This window comes from Macrosteles quadrilineatus, unplaced genomic scaffold (assembly GCF_028750875.1).
Source record: "Macrosteles quadrilineatus isolate MER2022 unplaced genomic scaffold, UCM_ALF_1.0 Scaffold_1__1_contigs__length_201487025, whole genome shotgun sequence".
In the NCBI taxonomy this organism is placed as follows: Eukaryota; Metazoa; Arthropoda; class Insecta; order Hemiptera; family Cicadellidae; genus Macrosteles; species Macrosteles quadrilineatus.
In genome coordinates, this window is record NW_026542594.1 from 70,999,230 (window position 1) to 71,024,319 (window position 25,090).

At 33.3% G+C, this 25,090-nt stretch overlaps 1 protein-coding gene across 3 annotated transcripts in view; it reads left to right on the top strand.

Annotated features, from left to right (window-relative positions):
• Window positions 1–25,090, top strand: part of LOC128983559 (WD repeat-containing protein 91) — a 203,035-nt gene that overhangs the window by 38,660 nt on the left and 139,285 nt on the right. For all 3 annotated transcript variants that reach the window (XM_054402876.1, XM_054402877.1, XM_054402875.1), the window contains exons 4-5: window positions 3,027–3,167; window positions 13,239–13,354. In XM_054402876.1, the coding sequence (XP_054258851.1) occupies window positions 3,027–3,167; window positions 13,239–13,354 (257 nt within the window). The remainder of the gene's footprint in view (window positions 1–3,026; window positions 3,168–13,238; window positions 13,355–25,090) is intronic.

Consider the following 25,090-nt stretch of genomic DNA (forward strand, 5'->3'; position numbering starts at 1 on the left):
AAATCAATGTGAATTGTTTGTTTTGTTACCTACTATGTATTTATTTTTACCAATATAAGCTAGTTTATTTTAGTATAGTTTGACAATGTCACCTGTTTTGTCTGGCTGTGCCAGAGCATAAAAAAAAAACGTTTTGTGACAATAAAGATGACTTTGACTTTGACTTTAATGGTATATTTGTCAATATTTTATGGCACATCTTCGAGGTCATCCACCTCGTACTCTGTCAAACTGATTGTTTTCACAACTTCCTGTGCTAGAGATAGACAAGTCAAATTGTGAGCTTTTTATTGCTCACACATATGAGTTACATGAAATTTTGCAATTTCATGCCGTCTAGTTATAGCATTTGATCCATATTCCCCAAACTGTTAGGCCTATAATAACCATTTTGGTCTTAAATCGTAGGTAATTTGATGTACTGTCAAGAATCAAGAATCAAGAATTTTTATTCATCGTTAACGCTATGTACAACACATGCAATGGATGAACGTCATAATAGTAGCCTAAAGTTTACGGGCAATAAGGCTAAATACTGTACTTACTACTTTTTAAATAATTATACTGTAGTAGTTTCTATGAAAAAGTGATGCTGTTGGGTACAAATTAGCCAAACGTAAAAAATCGTGCCAAATTTTGGAACTATTAGGCTTTTTTAATAACCATTTTGGTCTTTAATTACAGATAATATATCTATCTATATATATATATAATACGTGAAGCCGTTTTTTGTTAACGCAACCCCTCCCTTATTTGTGGACCAATTTCAACATTTAAGGTGTCAAAAGATTCGTCTGAATATGTAGTTTTGTAATAAGGTTTTAAAATTTAAAAAATCAAACTCTTAAGGGCGTGAGACCCTCTCAAAGGTCGGGTTTTCCCCATAAGAAATACACAGAACAAAAAAAAAAAAAAAAAAAAAAACTTTATAAAAAGAAACTCATTAGCTTTTTGGGAGTAAATATTAATGTTTCTTATATTCAGTCGGTTAAGACCAAGTTAAACAGTTAATCAGTTTTTGTTGGAAGAACAGAAAATGTCTCAAGTTCAAAGAAGAAATGTTGAAAACGGGAGGAGACGATTAATAATAAGATATCTTATGCGTATGAGGAGAGAGAGTAGAAAAAGAGAGGCCTGGTGTAACAGATACCCATCCAGATTCAAATTCACTTGGTGAGATGAATAATATTTGACAGTTATGCTATACAACTTACTTTGGAAGTGAAAAAAATATACGAAGCACATGGTGTTTTCACGGTGGTAAAGTAAACTTGCCTAATCACAGATAAAGTGAATGCATGCAAGAAATGTTTACTTCTGACACTGACAGATCGAGATATTTCAAAACATTTATTAGAAACTATAATAATGCCTTGACTATGATAAGTTCAAGTAGTAAGATTATACCAAATCTTTGCGGACCTTATGTTTTTATTGTAAACTTTTGTATTACTCGGTCTACTTCAATTGAGAAAAACGCAAATGGATTGTTTACTTCTAGGTTATGTTGCCCGTATCACGGACAAACTTATACAAAGTTTTTTGACTGAATTCACCAGCAAAATCCAGACATTCCAAGTCAAAAATAAGAAGTTTCACAAACTCATTTGCTATTGAAAGTTGTAGTGGCAATATTAGACCAAACATAAGTGAAGGAATTAGTGTTTATGTATTTAACGATCGAGTAGTTACGTTCAAGTTTATTTTTATGACTCAGGAGAGGCAAATAATATACGCTTTTCAAAAAGAGAAAATAAAAATTTATATCCAAATTTTATAGCTACAAGAGTTATCCAACCTATTTCGACATATGAATCCATACTTTAAAAACTGGGACAGGTATAAAAAGAGGAAATCCACTGAACAACGTGAGAACGTTCTGATGTGGGGCATATAATGTGACCACGAATACTAGAAAAGACACTGTGACTGACAGACAATACGTTAAAATAGGTTAACCAACTTTCAATGATGTTGCTGCTTTAGCCTATTCAAAGCAGATTTTGGCTGTCCAGTTAGTAACCCAGAGTTTGTGGGTAAAAGAAGGAGCACATGAAATGGTTGATATCACCCAACTTTACAGGATTCTCTACGGAGAAAATTTGTTTGATTAGAGGGAAGTCTCAAATCAAAGAAATAAAATGACCCAAACTTAAATTACTTAACACAGGCTATCAGGAAGGCAACAGTTTTCTTCAATTCTCAATGTTGGAACAACTTTGTTGTAACATTTTCACTCGAATTGAAGCAGATCGTTTAGCATTCATTAGAAGTTATCAGTTAAAACTGAGACCAGAAATAATGTAGGTGAACCTTTTACAACGCAAATAGAGATATTTAAAATTAGTTCCTAACAAGTGTTTAAACACCTTTAAGATGTAACTAGAATTACTCAAATTTAAGCATAACGTTTTCCTCGGAGTTATGTTTAATACTATGCGGCTAATTGAGCCGCACGGGTTCTCTAGTTTAACTTATAAAATGATAACAGTTGTTTTAATGAAAAAGTTATTATTTTTAAGTGTCAAAATCGGTCCCACATTAAAAAAGTGCTGAATTCCATCAATTTTTACGCTTTTCGGCTGTAATCCAGAAGGTCATCGAGGTCAAAAATTTGGATCTAGCATCTCGGGCTCAAAAACAACATAAAAAAAACCTACTACCCCATTTCATGCAAAGGAGATCCAGCTTTTGATAACAAAATACTGGGTTATAAATACTAGTTTAAAAGAATTCTTTTGGAACAAAATTTGTAGATAAACTCATAAAAAATAATAACAACAAACTGAAAAATGATATAGAATTTGAATTAGCCAATAAAGTGAACCACTGTAATTACCAGGTTGGAAGGGGGGGGGGGGAGCTCAAGGAATGAATCGTGGACTGATGGGAAAACACACATCTTATGTAGTTCTATCATAGTATATTACAAATCCAACTTTCCAACATTTAGTTGCAATAAAAAACCTTTATTTACTGGGCTATATGGTTGACTGTAAATTATTGATTCAAAACTCTCTGTTCAGCTATTCGTAAACTGGAAAGCTCCATTCTAAAGCTGTATGTTGTGAATGCTGTAAGCAACAACAAAGCAGACAAAGTAACAGAGTTCTTCACACGCCTCACTCCTGAGCTGCAGGGACAGTCTGAGTGGAAGGATTGGTTCAGTAAGTGCTTACAATATAATACTAATTAAATAATACTAATAATAATAATAATACTAATAATACTAATAACATAATAATACTAACTAGTGATAGTGGTTTAAATACCTTATTCTTGCAATCCGATTGTTGTCTTCACAACTAGTTTCGACCTGCTAGGAGGTCATCATCAGGTGTGTACAAGGATGATATTACTTCATATGAAGGTCGTCAGTAACAGTTTTTTACATTTACACAAACACACGACGAATAAACACATAGTGCGCACACATATACGGATTGCAAGAATAAGGTATTTAAACCACTATCACTAGTTATTATTCGCAATCCGGAGGCTACTAACACCACAATGATATAATACTAGCTTTTCGCCAGACATAATTTTGTGTTTTATTACCAATATGAACAAAAAAATTAGCTAAAATGGCCTTTATTAAATTGAAGTCTAATATCCAAACACCAAAGTTATTAAAACATGTGACTACTGAAGGTTAACCAATAGTATGGTGCAATAAGACATAAACCGGGACATCCAAAAAAAAGTTGAAAACCAGTGCCAAATTGTTGAATACACTTCCCTCAATATGTAATAAAAAGTTACACTGATTTGAGTGTCGGGTTTGGGGGAGAGGGGGTGAAAATTTGACTTTTTTTTTACTTTTTCGCAAATACCTCAAAAACGGTGCGTTTTTCTTAAAGTACAATGAATTACAAAAATAATCTACATTAAATTTCGAACAAAATGATACCATGCAATATCAATCTACTATGAAATGTTCAGGAGATATTGGGGTGTAAATGTGATTTTTTCTTAAAATTCAAAAAAATATTTGTTAATGGAGAAAAACCATGGACACCCATAGAAAAAGTTTCTAATGAGTGCCAAATTGTTCAATATACCTCCCTTAATATGTGTAAAAAAGTTACACTGATTTGAGTAGCGGATTTGGGAAGTAGGGTTTAAAGAAAATGGGGTGAAAATAGGACTTTTTTTACTTTTTCGCAAATACCTCAAAAACAGTGCGTTTTCCTTCGAACAAATACAGGGTGGGGCAATGAAAGCGCCCCAATTTATAAGCAGTACAAACTCAATAATATTCACCCTATGGATATAAATAGCACATCAAAACACAGCTTATCTTTTGCCATTTTAACTTAACAAAGTCATTTTTCCATTTCTTGAGAACGAAATCCTGCAAGTGACGTCCTTGTCCTTCTTGACATTAGGCACTTGAAAACTCCATCTAATACTCCTCCAGCATTTCTTCAGGAATCACTTTAGTTTTTGGACAATTCTTAGCTTCGGTTCAAGAAAATCTGTGGGGTGACTTTGAAAAACCTCGAACTTCAAGTAGCTTATTAGAAACCCCCCCTGTCCAAAAAAGGAGCCAACGTAAAGCTTTCAACAACAACAGCTTCCTGGCAAATCTCTTTGGACTTTGAGTTACTGCGACTCGCACTCTTTCAACATTTGCTGGTGTACAAAGAGTTTTGCGGCACCCACCGATTATTTTTTAGGTTTAAGCGTTTATCCTAAATAGTTTTACCCAGTTCACCATTGTTTTCCAATCTGGAACAGTGCCATGTTGACCAAGGATGGAATGTGGTCCAAACAATCTCTGGATGGTTTTTGCTCAAGAACCACTATTTTAAAAATAGGTTTGCACATCAAAATCTCAGTGTTAATAGCCTCGGGCATAATATTTACTAAAATGGCATAGTTTAATTTATGTTTTAAGCACAGCTGATCATTCGTTGTTGCAACAATTAACATGTGACAGCTAAAAAAAATTGTGGCGTTCTCATTGCCCCACCCTGTACAATGAATTACAAAATTAATCTACATTTTGAACAAATTGATACCGGGAAATGGTTCTTTGAGTCAAAATAAAGACAAAATCAAGAATAACACTTTTTCCAAAATCGCTTTGTTAACCAGATATCCGCATTTTGTTTGTTCACATAAACATTTTTATCTTTGAAATTTTTCAATCGATTATTATGAAACATGAATATTTAGGTAAAATAAGACCCACGTTAGAAGAAAAAAATATCTTAGTCTTAAATAAAGATTTTTAAAATGGTGGCCATTTAAATATTTTAAATTTAAATTGCAAAAAATGGCTTATTTTATGAAAAAAATTCATGAACACTTTTATTTAGATTCCCTATCAAACGACACCAAGCTAAAAAAGATTGAATAAAAAATAACTAAAATATAACGATCTTTAGTTGTAAAATTATTATAATCAAGGCTAGCAAAACTGCTCGATTCAGGTTTGCCTCATTTTACAACTAAAAATCGTGATATTTCTTTTTTTATTATTTTCATCATTTTAAAAGCTAAACAAAATTTTTATAGACATTGTTTCATAAAATTAGCTATTTTTTGCAATTTCAATTTAAAAAATTTCAATAGCCGCCATTTTGAAATTTGTAATTGGATTAAGATAATTCTTTTTCTAGAGAGTCTATTTTACCTCAACATACATACCAAGTTACATAATGATCGGTTAAAAAAATCAAAGATAAAATTATGTTTGCAACCTACTCCTCTTTATTAACGGATTTTTTAAATATAAACTTATCTAAAATAGATAATAAAATTCCAATAAAGTTACAATAAGATATATTTAGGTTCTATAGCTTATAATTCAACAATCTCAAGGGGCTATGACGGTTAAATTATAGTTTGGTCTAGGTTTTGGATGGGCTAGATAACAATTTTAAAAGCAATGATCTTAATCTAGGGGTTGGTTCGTGCCGGGTATGAAATTCTGATAGGCTAATTAACTTCATTTATACAGTACTAATGTAGGCTAAATAATATGAGATAGGCTAATAATGAGAGTCAAAAATTTAGGCTATAAGTTCTTAGTTTGAAAGTCACTTGAATTTAGTCTCTATTCACAATGGTGTGATGGTGGTTGAAAATTGATGATGGCTTTTAAAATGTTTATTGAAGTTGATATTACCAATTTTTGTTGAATAGTTATTATCTTCTTTCTTAATGTCTCTTTATAATCAATATTTATATATGTTCTGAATGTTAATTTTATAGGCTTTTGAATATTTAAATCACTGGAGACTTGGCTCCCACATCCATCTCTATCTATATCTTCCACCAAAAGCACATTTTCTTCCTTTGTTTTAGCTTTTCTTCCAACAATGCTACTTCACACCTGGACACTGGACAGTACAAAAGAAATATTTCCTACCTAGATACTATTTCATTTTAGAATATTATTTTAGAATAGATTAAATCTGTGTTGGTTTTCTGGTGGTGGTGGATAATTAATTCTGCGGTCTTGATGTCTTTCGTAGGATTGATCGTTGGATTGAGGTATTTGACGTGGATAATGGTTGTTTGGAGTGTTACTGTTGTCATTACTGTTGTTACTGTTGTTGATTACTCACTGTTGTCATAATTATTTCTATTTGGGTATGATCCCCTCCAATCCTTTTGGTATGAATCTCGGTGGTTTTAGTTTCTCCTCGGATGGTCATTGGTCCTATTTTGTGGATTGTTATTTTGAATTGTCGGTTTTGCTGGTTGGTTTCGGTTTTGTTGTTCTTTGATGTCTTCTCTTAGTAATAGAGCTTCAAATTCTTGTATGGTCTTTACATTTTGGACGCGTCGTGCATTTTGGATGAGTTCTTCGAAATGTTCGCACAAACAATCCACTATTTCTTCTTCATCAAGGGTCGGCGTCAATGATTGTAGTGTGAGGACACGTTCTACGAAATACTCTGATCGAGACAAATGTCCATTGTTTCGGTATTTTTCAGTCTCTAAACGTTGTTTTATCCCTCGCTGTGTGTCTCGACTCCAGTATTTATTCTCAAACAGGTGTTGGAATTGTTCCCAATTTCTAATGTCGCATTTTACGAGGTTGAACCAACGTGCAGCGTGATTTTCAAGGCTGGTTTCAATCAGGTCGATGAGAAACTCTATGTCGTCAATATTTGGATCTTTCCTTAGTATACTCTTTTTATAGTATTTGTGCAGCTTAGCAATGAATTCGTTCGGATTATGTCCTCTACCTGACATGTTCTGATTATGTTCTATTGAATTTTGGTAATGTCATATCTGACACGATTCGGAGTTTCCGTTACATGTAACATAGATATTTTGAGGGGACGATGTTACTTGTCCATGTTTAGTGATATTTTGTTTTATTTCAATAATAATCTCCTCACTTTGTTTTTGTAGATTCTGTTGGATAGCTGATATTTCTTGACCTTAATTTTCAATAACGATCATTGACTTTTGTATTTCATAGGCATTTTGTTCTGGTTTTGCTGTTATTAGTTGTTCATGTTCCAACCTGAATTGATTTATCTGTGTACGAGTATCATACTTTTGTTTTTGTATTTCCATATTCACTTTTTCAAGAGTTTGAGAATTATTTTGGATTATCATGGACTCCATTTCGTATTTTTGTTCTTCTAGGTCTTGGATTAAATCTTCACGTATTTTGGTATCACGATCATATATTTCTGATTTAAATGTTTCTTTCATTCTTTCATTGTAAGGAACTCTTGGGAAAGTTGAATTTGAGTTATTTGTATCTGATCCATTTCCTTATGCATGTTTTCTTGGTTAATTTTAACAGAGGTGATTTTTTCTTCAAGGGAAATCTGGCACTGTTTAATTTCACGCTGAATTTCAGATTTTAAATTATCATTTTGTAATTTTATTTCTGACATTTCAGATTTTATTTCTGACATTTCAGATTGTATTTCTAATTTTAATGTATCGTGTTGTGAAATTATTAATGGATTATTCTGTTGAACCATTCGCATTAATTGAAGAATAGAATCATTCATATTTATTTCACTCGCAGCTGTTAGAGGCAGTGATGCGATGTCTGTGACTCCAGTCGTATGTTCATTCGATGTCAGTGTGGTGGCTTTCATAGTGACGTCACTCACATCAGCTGATTTGTCGGTCTGTTGTTGTGACGACGAATATTCATTTCTGCCGTTCTTCTTCTCCTCTTTGTCAAGTCCTTCTGCTGTGTCTAGTTCTCGTTCCACCATTCCGTGTACTCCTATTGGCTGTTGTGAATTCGGTGCGGATGTCATGGCGGCGTTGTCTTGTGCGTCTGCTGTGTTGTCTGTTCTAGTGACGCTTTGTGTAGTATGAATGTTTTCTTGTAGATCGTGTCCTTCGTTGTGCTGTGTGTTCATGTCGTTTGATTGTATGTTGTTTAGGGTGTTCACAAAATTATCTTGCTTATTAGCATTTGCTAATTCGCCACAATTATCGTCTGGGTCTGATTCACTGTCGGTATTGTAACGCAAATTATTTTCGGCTGCCTTCCATGATAACTTGGGCTTTGGTCGTAAATTGTACCTTTTATCATCGTCACTCATATTGATTTAATAAATGATTATTCCCTGTGTTGTTGTATATATTTTTTATTTGTGTATTTGCAGGTTTGTTAGTTGTGTGTTAATTTGGTTACTAGGGCCTATCTTAAATTTTGTAGGTTAATCGTAGGTTAGGCCTAGATCAGAATTTTCAATAGCCCACTCGTTGGAACGCCATTTTGCAACCTACTCCTCTTTATTAACGGATTTTTTAAATATAAACTTATCTAAAATAGATAATAAAATTCCAATAAAGTTACAATAAAATATATTTAGGTTCTATAGCTTATAATTCAACAATCTCAAGGGGCTATGACGGTTAAATTATAGTTTGGTCTAGGTTTTGGATGGGCTAGATAACAATTTTAAAAGCAATGATCTTAATCTAGGGGTTGGTTCGTGCCGGGTATGAAATTCTGATAGGCTAATTAACTTAATTTATACAGTACTAATGTAGGCTAAATAATATGAGATAGGCTAATAATGAGAGTCAAAAATTTAGGCTATAAGTTCTTAGTTTGAAAGTCACTTGAATTTAGTCTCTATTCATAATGGTGTGATGGTGGTTGAAAATTGATGATGGCTTTTAAAATGTTTATTGAAGTTGATATTACCAATTTTTGTTGAATAGTTATTATCTTCTTTCTTAATGTCTCTTTATAATCAATATTTATATATGTTCTGAATGTTAATTTTATAGGCTTTTGAATATTTAAATCACTGGAGACTTGGCTCCCACATCCATCTCTATATATATCTTCCACCAAAAGCACATTTTCTTCCTTTGTTTTAGCTTTTCTTCCAACAATGCTACTTCACACCTGGACACTGGACAGTACAAAAGAAATATTTCCTACCTAGACACTATTTCATTTTAGAATATTATTTTAGAATACAGTTTTTCTTCTTCACTAATTTATATTTAATTGAATTTAAATATTTTTTTTGAAAATACAGTAATTAATAAATATTGAAAGTAATTTAGTTACAATTCACATTTGAATACATTCATGTTTTATCTCATGTTTATGTGTAAAAAAAACAAAATGGCAAATATCTGGTTAACGAAGCGATTTTGGGAAATTATTTATTCTTAATTTTCTTTTTATTTTGACCCATAGAACCATTTCCTGGAGTTTGGCTGTTTACTTACGTGACACCCTATTGGATGTCACACGTAAAGTGAACCTATAGCTAACTTTTTTATTAGGAGTTTTAGAGTTGACTTCTTAAGGAGCACTCCCCTTTACTTTTTAGATTTTTTAGGGATGATTTCCAATTTTAAAATATGTTTGTCATTTTCCAATATGGCCGACAACTTTGTTATTTCTTATGGAACACCCTGTGGTTTAGGATCGTTTTAAAATTTAAATGCAATTTAAAAACATTTTTAATTTTGACATTTTCTCTTAAAAACTACTTGTTTAGGAGTTACAACGTGTTACACTTATGGAAAAAAGGCTTGCTGTGTACATTCCGCATCCTGTAGCTCATAAAAGAATAAGTTTATAGAGAAAATGCAAAGAACAAAAAAGTGTTAAAATCACATTTATGTTTTAAACAGACCATGAAATACAGAAGAATATAGAAATATAGAAATATAGAAGGTTCAAATATTAAAGTTAGCTGCCATATTGGAAAATGGTGGCCATTTTTTTACAAGGAAATCAACATTTTTATCGTATTTTATTATTTTATTAGAATGTAGTTGCAATTTTTACAACCGTTCATAGTTGATAGGTATTGTATAGTATGATTGTGTTTGACATTCAATAAAGAATTTTTTTTGTAGTATATTATATAAAAAAAAACGCACCCTTTACGAGCCTCCCTTTTTGAAAAAAGCTCCTACCAAAATCAGAGACTCAAATCAGTGTAACTTCATTACACATAAGGGAGGTCTATTGAATAATTTAGCACTCATTAGGAACTTTTTATGGGTATCCATGGTTTTCCTGCATTTAAAAAAACAACTTTTTTAGAAATAAAAGAAAAATATCCCATTTACACCTCAATATCTCCTTACCCGTTATAGGTAGATAGGTATTGTATGGTATCATCTTGTTCCACATTTAATGTAGATTATTTGTGTAGTTCATTATATTTTAAGAAAAACGCACCGTTTTCGAGATATTTGTAAAATAGTAAAAAACGCCCCATTCCCGTCCCTTTTCTCATAAGTGGAGGGTTCCTTCCCAAATCCGACACTCAAATCAGTGTAACTTTTTTACACATATTAAGAAAGGTTTATTGAACAATTTGGCACTAATTAAAAAAATTTGTATGGGTGTCCATGGGTTTTCTCCATTTAAAAAACAACTTTTTTAGAATCTTTAGAAAAAAATCACATTTACCCCTCAATATCGCCTGAACCGTTCATAGTAGATAGGTATTGTATGGTATTAATTTGTTCGAAATTTAATGTAGATTGTTTTTGTAATTAATTGTATTTAAGAAAAACGCACCGTTTTTGAGGTATGGGCGAAAAAGTAAAAAAAGTCCTATTTTCAACCCATTTTCTTTAAACCCTACTTCCCAAATCCGACACTCAAATCAGTGTAACTTTTTTACACGTATTAGGGAGGTATATTGAACAATTTGGCACTCATTAGAAACTTTTTCTATGGGTGTCCATGGTTTTTCTTCATTTAAAAAACAAATGTTTTTAGAAATTTAAGAAAAAATCACATTTACTCCCCAATATCTCCTGAATTGTTCATAGTAGATAGGTATTGTATGGTATTATTTTGTTAGAAATTTAATGTAGATTATTTTTGTAATTCATTGTATTTGAAGAAAAATGCACCATTTTTGAGGTATTTGCGAAAAAGTAAAAAATTACCTATTTTCACCTCCTCCCGCCCAAACCCGACACTCAAATCATTAAACTTATTAAAACATGACAGCATTTTTTATTTCACGATTCTGAACCAACCACTTGACTGATTTTCATGATTTTTCTGTTAAAGAAAAATAATTTTGAGAACTAGGGAATGTTGAAGCCATAATTTTAGTTTAGGGTTTCAGTTTTTTAGAAATGAAGTTTTAATTTTTTCAAAGTCTAGCAGCTGACGCTAATATTCTAGACTAGCTTTTGGTATAATACCATTTGCTTAACGTAACAGCTGTAAACGTAAACATTCAGCGTTTGTGACACAAATTCAGCATTTGGATAAAAATGAAATTACATACATAGGGTTGACTTATTTATACTATGTGTAATTGTATAATCATTGTTGTGACTCAAATGGGTGGCCTGGTATCTATTTTTTATGAGATCGGCGCGAGCCTGGCGGCGTCATAATGAAACATTCTTTCCTTTCTGGATAACCCTCGTATTTTCCTACTCTATTCTAAACAATTCGAGCAGTAAAATAATTTACATAGGTTTTTTATTTGAAGAGTCGTGGGCAGAGCCTCGATTTGTATACAGCAATGGTCTTACGTATCTCTGTGGTCTACTTATCTCTACTAATCTTACCTTATTTCCTATAATTGATGACAAAATCATAGACTAAATTAAATATTATTATTACTATTATTGTTATCATCATCATCTCTACTGATAAACACGCAGCTAAGTGTCAATTGTGAAGCTGATGTTATTGAAATCCAATATTTAATTCAAATCACCATTGTTTCAGAAACTTAAAATTATTGAGAATCAAAGTTACTGCTATGATGACTATCGAGAAAGTAACTGACGTTTTGAAATCTATTCTATATATATAATACGATAAGATTTTTGTAAACAGAACTGCTCCCTCATTTTTGGACCGATTTTGATGATTAAAGTGTGAAAAAAATGGCCCTGATCTGTAGTTTTGCAAAGTGTTTTTCATGTACAACAATTTCATGGTAATCTGCCTTTTTCACCACTTTTGGCTATATTTTATCATATTATTCTAGACAGATCATCATAAGTTCGTGAGATTATTGTCATACATGTTTTCAATCATTGGACAAATCTTCGATTGTGTAATACAATACAAAATAATACAAGTGCAGAAGTGTCTTATTAGCTTTAACATTAACCCCACAACCAATTTCTCAAAATTATGCTAGAGGGTTATTCATTGGCACAGAAGTACGATATGAACTGACGCAACGTGACGAAGGAAAGATCAAACTTACACTGTAACGGATGGACCTCCCTTTTAAGTTAGAACGTGTATTCTCAACAAAAAGATATTTTTTTTCAAATAAAATCATAGATTAATCTTTATTACACTGATGAAATCGCGGAAGTTTTTAACTAAAAAAGATCAACCAATATGATTTGAACACTATCTAAAGGTTCTTCCAAAAGAAGAGATACCAGTTAACATACTAATAATAACTCCGATGACGTACGGTATGGGAAATATTTTATCCATTGAATGATCAACCATATTTGGTTAGTAACGCAATTAATATCATTATTTTTTAAACTCTAAACAATTGTAAATGCTCAAAATATGTATAATTTCACTCAATTTAGCGCAGTTAGATGAATTAGCGTAAGCCTTGAAAGTAACCGTCGATTTCGCCTAGACTGGTTTCACCTAGTAAACTATATACAGTAGAACCTCGATAAGACGTGTCACATGGGGATAAGAAAATAGTCTTGTTGTCGAGGTGCTCTTTATGTCGAGGGTCGTGTTATTGAGGTCATTTCGGCCAGCAGTCATGATATCTATATGTCTGTCGTTTTTTCAGTGTTGCCTTATGTGAAAAGTCCAGAGGAAAGCCCAATGTTCTCTGTGCAGTTCACCCGTACTTGGCAGGACACTTTAATGGTTTCATTACATAATTTCCTAGCAATTATTTACCAGGTAAATATTTTCTTAATTTTCGTAGTAAAATTGCTGTAGTAAAAATCTATTTAATAAAGTATTTATGCCTCATACTAGTTTTAATAGATTATTTATTCTGTTGAACAGTGTAACGTGTAAAATTTTCATCATTGAATACTCATAATTTAATGATTCATTTGTTAGCATTTTTTTATATGTACAGAATAAATAACATCGTTTGTTGCCTTTGTTTGTATAAAATGAATAGGGCTGTGCATAAAGTAGGCCTAAGTGACATTTTAGAATAAAACAAAAAAAATCATAAAACGAAACTTCTACAAAACATTCTGAAAAACAGTTTATAGATACTTATAACGATTATCCTATTAGTCTATATAATTTAATAATGGCTTAATTTACGTTGCAAATGCATGAGGTATTTGAAGGCCTGTTTGTAAAAATCTATTGTTAATGATTTCCACAACAACTCAATGAACTTATAGTAGTTTGCGCAACGATCGAAATACAGTCCACTCGTGTTAATTCAAACACTCAATAAATCCATTCAATAAACTTCCACTCAATAAACTTTCGATAATTCAAAATAAAAGCTCAGTCCATAGAGAATCTCTCAATATTTCAAATTTTTACCATGTATTTTGATACACTAGGTATTCCAAAGTCCAAATAGAGGGCAGGCCAATTTGGAGCACGCAGTAATTTGAAGTTTCGTCAGAAAAACACTATAATTTGAAGTCACACAGTAATTGGAAGTTTTCTCAGCAAATTATAATATAATTCAAAGTCAGGGATCCCTTCATGTTATAACAGGAAACTATACATCTTGTTCCAACGGTAGTTTTGGACGTTTTGATGTTTAGTTAGTGATAGCAGTAGCATAGACTAACCAACACCAGTAGACTTCTCATCCCATTGTAAATTTTGAAGCACGTTTTTCGTGTCTAGTTCATGTACGTGACACATGGGCGCTAATGTCGACGAAACTTTGTTTCTATTATTTAGGGTTAATTTCTTGATTTGGGCTTTACTGTTTGGTTATATAACTAGGGGACAAGTTATTGTTTATGATTAGATCGTATTATTTGGTTAAACGAGGTTTTAAATGGCTGTAATAACGGGAAACAGATTGCAAACAAAACACAACCTCTACATAAACCGTACAGAACTAACAATAAAATTGTCTTCAGCTGTTCCATAAGGATGAGAAATCTACTAAGGGAGTATGTTTTATCTATGGCAGTAGTTATCGTCTGGTTGACAGTGCTTGCGGTCAAGCACAATTTTGAGGTAAGGTTCTTTCCACAATGCTTACAGTACATTCATTATTGTTATTCTATTGCATGTCATTAGATCCAAGCCTAAAACCCAAACTACAATAATGTTTTAACAAATCCCTACCACTGATAAAATAGAAGGATCTGAAAACAAATTTTACCAGATTGAAGTAACACTGGTACATTAAGCAGCAAGCGAAACAACGTCTCACGGCAGTGGCTAACCTCACATTTTTATTTTTTTTTTTTTTTTCTTGTCCTAGGACGCTAGGCACGAGCCTAGGATTGTTTTTCACATTACTTCAGGCTAGACCTAGGGGTTGCGGCATTATCACTTAGATAAATCCATTGGTGACTTGGCGGGGATCGAACCCGGGACCTCAGGGACTGAAGTCCCGCGCTCTAACCACTACGCCAGCTCGCTCCCCAACCTCACATTGGATGGAACAATAGTTTGTAAATAGTGCTTTGACGTGTGAGAATATGTCGCACGCCACTGGAAAGCGCCAGCGGTGACGAGATTACTCGTCATGTGCAGTAAACTTGTTTTAAACCTATTTTTGTAGTTTGCTGAGTTCCGTTTTGTTGAAGCCTTTTGTTGTGCAGAACCATGGCCAAAGCTAAATTATTTGTTGTTTTATCATAGAACCTAAGCATAAATACAAATCCCTTTCGATTGCGGAAATAAAAGAAGTGATCGTGGTAGTAAAAAGTGGTGGAGTCAAGTCAGAAGTTGTACAGTAGAACCCTATGTAATTCAAATGGTTTATTTTTCTCCCGATAAATCAAACTCTTGATAAATAAAAACTAGGGATGGACGAGATTGGATTTTTAGTTCGAGACGAGACGAGACGAGATTTTTTATTTCTCATAAAATTTTGAGACGAGATCGAGACGAGATTTCTCTTCTCATACACAACGGGAAATGCACGTTCAAAATTTTTACCTGATTTTGTAACATTGTTAGATGACTGTTTAAATACTAAAATAATGATAATAGGCAAGAATATTTACAATCTTTCATTAAATAACATCAGCATAACATTTTTTTATTAATCACGCCTAACTTATTAAAAATGCCTACGATTAGGAAACATGGTGATATCAGTTAGGATAGAGTTCAACTTATCCTAAAATAAAATAAATCATAAAATAAAAGCAATATTCATTTTTATAAAATAGTTACTTGTTTTGACTTTTTTTATAGTAATAAAACATTCCTCACACTGCTTACACTTAACAAAACTTCTTAAATGTTATTAAAGTAATATTATTAAAATAATGAAAGTAATATTTACATTAAAAGAATTAATTAAATAAGAACGCCTTCGAAAAGGAAACGCAACTACAACACGCTCCTGTATTGCGGGTATTGCATTGACTTTCTGCAGGCGTTTTTAATTTTTTTTTTTTTTTTTTTTTTATTCTTGTCTCGATAAAAATCTCGGCCAAAAAGTAATCTCGTCTCGTGTAACGAGATTGAAAATTTCCCGAAAATTTCCCGAAATTTCGAGACTTGACCATCCCTAATAAAAACTCTTGATAGTTCAAATTTATTTGCTTGGCCCATCGATTTAGAATTATCAAGAGTGTACTGTATTTATGGGGGTAGCGTACACTGCGCTACCTACACAGGACAGTTTTTTAATTACGAACAATCACTACTCATAACTTCTATGAGAGATTGCCACTGACAGTAATGCAACGAATCATTGTACCAAACACTAATTGCACCACTCATTAACAATTGAATTGGTCTTAACAGCTGATTAGTTGAAATTCGAAGCATTACAATTTTACTTAATTTCTCTCAATCCTTGAACCACATTGGTCCATTACTCATGTTGTTAAGTAAACATTGTGTTAAGTGAATCTTTTAAATTCTAAGGATTGAACTGAATCAACTAGTTTAAAAAACGGTTGTAGGTAAACTTATTTAAATGTGGGAGCAATATTTACAGAACCATGAAACAAAATTTTTTACATTTGATATTTCCCTCCAACTCGCCAGTAACAATGCAAGGTCTATTACTGAACACTTCTTGGTAAAAGTATTCTCATATCGCTCATCAGTATTTTTATCAGTGTAACGCTTTTTTCCTTGGATTAGCCTGCTCTAAGCCAAATGTTACATTATCTATTAAAAAACTAATTATTAAGTGTACAGGTAGTTTTTTTCATGTGCATGTGTTAAAATCTTAACTCTTACTTACCTGAATTAAAATGTCGTGGATTAATGATAATAAGGTGCGTTTACATTAATTCAAGTTCGCATACGAGTACAGCTCACATTCCTCCTCGAATAAGTGTCAACCAAAAATTTACTCGCATGCTAGTGGTGGAATGCGAGCAAGAATGACATTTTGTCGTTTGAGTTACTTTCCAACATCGAGAAATGTTCGCATACAATATCTTTGTGAAGCCCAGTTTGTGAAAATGTAGGTATAGTGAAAAAAGGATGTTTCTGTTTGTTTTTAGCTTTTGTGTTTACAGTGATGGCTAAGTTTAGTGATGAGTATGTTAAATTTTCACAGACCACCAAATCACATTGAATAATTTCACTCATACTACTTATACATTATACATACTTATAAATTTTTACATAGTTCTTGAATAAGTTCACTCATTATGCACACTAAACATAAACATATTATACACAGCAATCATATCACAGCCAATGTGATTGCTGAATATTGCTGAACTTTCGCCTACAACTACATCACTCGCGAATGCTATTATTATTCCAGTAACAACAACAATGTAAACGCTGCTGGAATTCGATCTGTCATTCTATACTGGAATAGTAACTCGCTCGCAATCGCATTCTGAGCCGTGTCAGTCCGACTCGCTTTCAAGATTTGTTATGTTTGTATGACGTTCAGCTCTGTTCTGGTGGCCGTGGCTGAAGATTGGAGGGGGAAGGGACGCCGTGTCGTTCTTCCTCGGCTCTTCTTGGTTCCTTCTTCTATTGCTGGCCTCCATTAATTCAACAACTTCTCCATTTTGGCAGTTTGCCACCAAAATGTTTTTCCCTTGTATTGTCCTAAATTTATCAATGTTGTTATTTTATTAACATGGTAGGCTAGTTTATTAGCTGTTGACACCAGCAAGCCAGGGCCCTGCCCTAGGGCTTACGTAACCTGAATGGAGGATCAGACTTCCCTGTAACCCGGACCATGACCTCAATCCATGATGATGGGTGACACCGCAACTTGCTTCTAACTGCCGTTTGGTCCATTATCCAACTGTGACCACTGATTCAAAAATGGCCTGGAGTTCTACCACTGGTACCTTTGGCAACTCACCTCTTCGGGAACTACCTTCAGTATGCAGGTGCTATCAACTTCATTCTATATACTTCAGTTTAACTTGAGAAGCCATAGGCCTACACGATGACTTTCATCCTTTCAATTTACTTCTACAATTTGTTTGGCCATTTAATTCTACGAAAGAACAATAGACTCAGCTTTTAACCAGTGTTACTTAGTGCATTTCATTTGAAAGTAAATCGAAGCCATGGATCGGGTGTCGACAATTTTAATATTCATCGTCTACGCAGCTCATCTAGGCCTATTTCTTAAATCTTAAAAGTGTCTATTATTGTGTTATTGTTTATATGTAATATGTTTTCTATGTGTATTTTGTAGCATTTATTCATTTTTTTAAAGTGAGAAAAGGGATGGCCATCCAAAAATAAAAATAAAGGATAAAGTAAAATCACAACTTAGGCTAATATTGATTGGCAACTTGTATATTCTTAAATTCATAGTCTATTATTGTTATTTTGGGTAAACTTGTAATTTATTTCTCAGAAAGTTGGTTCTCCTTCATTTGGAATAACCTAAAGGGTAATATTCTTGCCATTTCATTTTTAATACACATTGTGAATTTTACCTTTATTGTTCTATTGTTTGAATCTGATTTATTGTTCCATTATTTAAACTTGTTCTTTAACATTTTGTCTCGAGTCTCTCCAGAAATATTGATAGCCTACAATTAGGCTAGGTCCAAGTTAACCTAACTAAGGCCATATGTTGCCTTCTAGACTTTTTACTTCTAAAATTTTGGAACCGAGTCTTGTTTTGATCGTGCTTCTTACAAAAACTTTCTTTTAATGCTACAATGTATAGGGTTATAACTGTTGTTTTTCTCATGTAAATATTTGCCAAAAAAACAGGAAACTAGGATGTGTTAATAAATTTGATATTTCTAATGACTGTTGTTTAATTTACTGTGTCCCGACTCTCACACGCATACTCTTTTAAAGTTCCACTGCTTTTATTTTGGGTTATGGAAGCCTCAGCGGTTCAATTCGATGAACTCAAATGCGAGCTCGAATTAATGTAAATGTGCCTTTGATAGGTAATAGCAATAAGAATGTAAATTCTGAGCCCCGGGTGTAAAACAAGGTTTTGTCGCAAGTAAAAGAATTCTGTTACATGGAATTTTAGTTACATGCGAATGAACACTGTTTATTTAAATACCTAACAAAAATAATAATATTTATTATATCTCATTAGCCCTGAGATATGAATATAATGCATAAACAAATTAAATAAGGCAATCTAAAAAATTAATGTTACAAGTTTCAGAAATAGAAATCTTTAAATTTTAAAATCTGAAACCTGTCAAAAGGAAGTTAAAGTTTACAATTCAGTTAAGACTACCTGTTTACTACAAATCAAGTTTCAGAAAGATGGGGTTTAAAAGCATATGTTAACATTTTGTTTAGTAAATCATGTTTATTGTGCATTTATCACAAAGCCACCCTGACTTTAATCCGTAATCTCGGTACTACTAACCTGATCTAATCCAACAATCACGCTGATATCGCCATCACCTCCCACGTTCGTGGTACCATAATGATCCTCTTGTCGTAATGATTGTCCAAAATCAAATGAGCTAGGTTTACCTTTTAACAAAACAAATTACTCATTGCCGATTGGGGTTATATTAATATTTTTTGTCACAAAAACTTTACACACAACATACAAACACTTCATACAATGTACACCAGTCAAAAACTTCCTGTCTAATTTTCAATATGTTATAATTTCTGTAGTTCCTACATCTATTTATAAAGCCAAAAGTACCCATTAACTTTTGAGAAAACTACAAGTCACACCCCCATAAACCATATACTTAAAATGTTCGTCATGACGAGAAACCTTGAGCAAAACTATCCATTTTTTCATAAATTGCCCTTTAAGGTCATAATTGCTTTCCAAAGGGAATTTTCCATATACTTAATGTTGCAGACATTTTCCGCTATCTCAGTATTAGAGCAATATTCATGACTACGCCATAAAACTGAAAATTATTCAAATCCACTTATAAAAACGGGATTAGGTATTTGAATATCCTTAGTTAAAAGCTAAAAATCACAGTACTATTCCGGTTATCATCTGACTGTTTGAGTAGTGAGTGAATAACTACAGGTCCGAATAAAAAACAAACATTTTTAATGTATCTCTTCCCGCAACCCACCAAAATTGCTCACTGGTGGGACGCAAACCCGTAGTTTGGGAACCACTGTTCTAAGCGTTTTTTTTTTCATGTAAATTATTTTTGGAATTGATCAGTTTAAATTTTAAATTTATTTAATTTTGCCTCAAAAACTTATTGTAAGTTTTCAGTTTACAACTGGAGAAATCTTTGATTGAAGATCACATATTAATATTAAACTGCACACTATAAATGAGTGACACAATGTGCCTGCAACAACTGCTGCAAGAGTAGCATTATTGCACTAATGTAGGTACACACTTCATACAATGTACACCAGTCAAAAACTTCCTGTCTAATTTTCAATATGTTATAATTTCTGTAGTTCCTACATCTATTTATAAAGCCAAAAGTACCCATTAACTTTTGAGAAAACTACAAGTCACACCCCCATAAACCATATACTTAAAATGTTCGTCATGACGAGAAACCTTGAGCAAAACTATCCATTTTTTCATAAATTGCCCTTTAAGGTCATAATTGCTTTCCAAAGGGAATTTTCCATATACTTAATGTTAAAAATACCTCAGCAGTTCTAATTTGTATGTTACTAGTGGAACCCCGTCGAAATCGACGGTTAATCTTGACGTTTTATGTAAATTCAGCTAGCTGCAATGGATAGAGTGAAGTCATTAGAATCTTAGTTAAATGGAGGGAGGATAAGCAATAATAAGTATGACGATTACGTTCCCTAAAAAACGTGATTGATGAATTCGTTTAACACAATATTTCCTACCTTTTTATCGGCTTTAGGTTGCCCAAAAGGTTTTTAGGAGTCTTATAATTGTTTGTTCATAAGTTTGTTTCATACCAAAGCCACTTTCACTATATGGGACAATGAGTTCATATAATTAGTCTATCATGTTACGGAAAGAGTCAATATTTATTACTAACCACTAACTCCATCTGCTTTAGGAAAATCATTCAGATTGTATCAGGATTTATAAGTTATCTTCATCTTTGGTAAAAAAAATACAGAATTCATCTTTGGTAAAAAAATACAAAATTCTATCAGCATATTAAATCAGTTTTTTTTGTTTGATAAAAATATCTGATTCTCCAGAAAGCAGTAACACTCTTACTTAGATCTCAGCAATTTTAATTCGTTCTCTTGCTACAACGACCCATGTATTTAATTTAATCATCCTGTTCTTACTTGATAATTCATTAACTTATGGGGTAGTTTTGCCTTGGCCATATAGATCACATAAAGCTGTGCATGTATTTCGTGGATTGGAATGAACCATAATTGTAGGAAATTTTATCATAAATCTTGAACATTTGCAGAACCAAATCCATAACCTAGTCCAGCCTTGGTAACAAATTATGCAAATGCGATGAGATGTGATGACACTGTTGTGTTTCCGAATGGTTTGTTTGTAGTGAGGTTTAGATGCGTTGTTCGACCTAGCTACATGTGTACATCAAAGTAAAAACGGTGTACACATTTTTTTTAAATACCTTGAATTGACATTAGTTCACCTACTTTACCAAAACCATAGACTCCGTAGTTAGTCTATTCCAAAACTTGAACACAGCTCTCATCCTCAACGTACTCATCTATGACACAATTTTCAACCCAACATTTTCTAAAAGCAATAAAGCATTGATTTTTGAACAAAACATTTAAAACGTATCATAAATTCATCATTTTGGTGAAACTATAAAAAAACTTGCCATGCAGTGGAGAATCCATTAAAAATAATAATGTAAACATTTAATTTTGACAGTTTCAGTAGACCTTTGAATACAATTTTAATATTAACAGCTGGTTCATTAAAGGTAGTGTAAAATAATCCATATGGTCGAAATGTAAACAAAATTGCAGAGTGAACTTTAAAGGCTTCTGGGGCAGAGCCTGAAGGGAATTTACCTCGTTCCTCTTTTGATGGCTCATCTATAGACCAAGACCTTTCTTTAGAGACCCCTACCAAGTTTCTACGCCCAGCCGTTCTCTCAAATTAGCTGGGACAAAAACCCAGTTTTTCCTCCATAAGAATAACATGGGATGGGAATTCAAAGGCCACTGGGGCAGAGCCCCAAGGGAATTTACCACGTTTCTCTTTTGATGGCTCATCTACAGACCAAGACCTTTCTTTAGACACCTCTACCGAGTTTCTACGCCCAGCCGTTCTCTCAAAATAGCTGTGACAAAGAAAAACAGTTTCAAATTAATATATAGATTCTTTCAATTTATTACCTTATTAAAATCTGGTGTGATTATTTGCTTGTAATGCTGCATTCTGTTTTGTTTATTTCAGCTTAACTTAACCAATCAATAGTTTTATTAATACTTGTGAAGTCAAACGGGTTGAAGCCACATTAGTGTAAAAATGAGTTCACAACAAAAAAGAGGATTGCAAAACATAATATACACCTATACCCCCCACTTTACTACACACCCCTTGGACAATAGACAATAGACAACAGACAAAATTAATCTTGATTTACACATTCATTAAGAATAGTAGTAGCGTTAATTTACAATTTTTTCTAAATATGTGGTTGAGGTGTTGTTTAGTCAAAGATCTGTTGATAGTATTCTTTTAAAGAGTTAAAAGGTCAATTAATGAGCCATTGATGCAAAGCTGGTTTGAGGTCATCTTCTGTCTTGCTTCTTAGATCTGGAGGTAGCCTGTTGTAGATTTTCATTCCTGCGTATGAAGGTTTCTTTTCAAACTGTGCCGTGCGATGTTGTGGAAGGTTGTACTGCATGGTGTTTCTCAGGTTGTGTTGGTGCATTTCGCCACGCCTTGTAAGGTTATTCCTTACTGCAAATAACACAACTTCCTGTATGTAGAGTGCTACAATGGTAATTACTTTGAGTGACCTGAATGTTTCCCTGCAGCTGTCGAGTCTGTGGAGTCCTGCAGTTATTCTGACTGCCTTTTTTTGTTTTGTGAGAACTCTTTGCATGTTAGTGGCAGAGGTTCCACCCCATGCTACAAGTCCATACCTCATGTGCGACTCGAAAAGTGCAAAGTATGCTACTTTTGTTATGATGTCATCTGTTGCATTTTTTATATGTTTAAGAGCATAGATGCTTGAACTTAATTTTTTACATATATTGTCCACATGAGGGGTCCAGGTTAAATTCTTGTCGAGTGTGATGCCCAAAAACTTAGCTTCATCTTCCACTTCTACATCTGGAAGTCGTGGCACTTCATGAGATTTACGGCCAAAAGCTATTTGAGTTGTTTTAGACATGTTTACTGCGAGATCATTGTTGTAGCAGTATTGGTAGGCCATACTGAGTGACACATAGGATTTTACTTCTAGATTTTCAGCTAGTGGTTCATTAAACACTAAGGTTGTGTCATCCATCAGCATACATAAGAGTAAGGCAGGCGTCTCCTAATTGTTGCGGCAAATCATTGGTAAAAAGAATAAATAGTACCGGACCCATAACAGACCCTTGGGGAACTCCTCGATTTATTGGTTGAAAACTTGATCTGGCTTTTCTTATTTGGCTGTTATCTCTGTGCCTTAGTTCTACAAACTGACTCCTTCCTGTGAGGTAGCTTTGAAACCATTCTCTTACTATCCCTGATACCCCAAGGAAATTTAGCTTTTTAATGATTAGCTGGTGGTCAAGGCAGTCAAATGCCTTACTGAAATCAAGAAAGATTCCTGTTGTTAGATTTCCTTCATCTAGGCTGTCAATCAGGGACTCAACCATCTGAATTATTGCTGTTGTTGTGGATTTCCCTTTTGTAAATCCATGTCGCAGGTTGTTCAACAGGTTGTGATTTGTGCAGTGGTCTAAAAGTCTTTTTAAAACAACTTTTTCGTATATTTTGGAGAAGGTGGAAACAAGGGAAATTGGTCTGTAGTTGCTTGCTTCTAATGTGCTACCTTTTTTGAATTTTGGATATACTTTGGTTATTTTAAGTAGTGAAGGAAAGATGCCTTGTTTTAGGGACTTATTGATCAAATCAGCCAAGGGTAGTGCTAGTTCATTGCAGCAATGCTTAAGTATTTTTGATGAGACTTCATCGATTCCAGACGAGTTTTTTTCTTTAACCCTCCGAGTGTTATTTGTCGCTGCAGCGACTCACAAACACTGTTTACGGCGAAGGCTCTATGACTGACAAAATCGGATTGAACTGGATCGAGTTAGGTATCGTTTTATTTTACAGATTCAGAGCTTTCTCCGGAGGTCTGTCTCTAAGTTTCCGAAAATATTGTAGCAGACAGCTGACGTGCGTATTTGTAAACAGCTTGGTTATCCTTGGACCGATGACTGATGTGTTTTATTACGTTTATCATTGTTTTAGTGTTAAAAATCAAAAGTAGTGATATACGTGGTGCATTATAAGAAGATTTAAGTGATTTTGAAGGGCTGGTTGATGATCCTGAAGAAGTAGGTAGTGATATTGATGTAAATTATCAGCCAGATTCCTAGCTATGGTTAGGCTATGCATTCTTAGCTACACGCTATGTACTGAAATCTGTTTTTTGCCCTGTCATATAATTCCTTTCTATCTGTACATTGTAACATCTGTTCAAATGTTTAGAAGTGGTTTTTGTTTACTATGATGTTAGTTTGTTTCATATTGTTAGTTCTATATCATGGTAGATTCTATGTTCAATAAAGCCTAACTAAAGGTAATTTCGTTTATAATGGTTTTATTCATTCAATCTACAACAATTTATTGAACATAGAAGATTTTATTAAAATATACATCAATCTTTTTTCATGGAACGGATACTCAGACCTGAAAGATTTAATGCCAATCCTAATGAAGTCAATGCAAGTCAAGATTGGAAACACTGGTTTCACACTTTTGAAAACTTTATTGAAACTAGTAAAATCAGTGAAGAATTGAGGCTTAAAGTATTAACCAATTTCATTTCACCATCCGTTTTTGAATATGTAAATGACTGTGAAACATACAAACAAGCAATTGATGTGTTAAAAAGGTTGTACTTGAAACCTGTCAATGAAATTTATGCACGTCATAAACTAAGAATC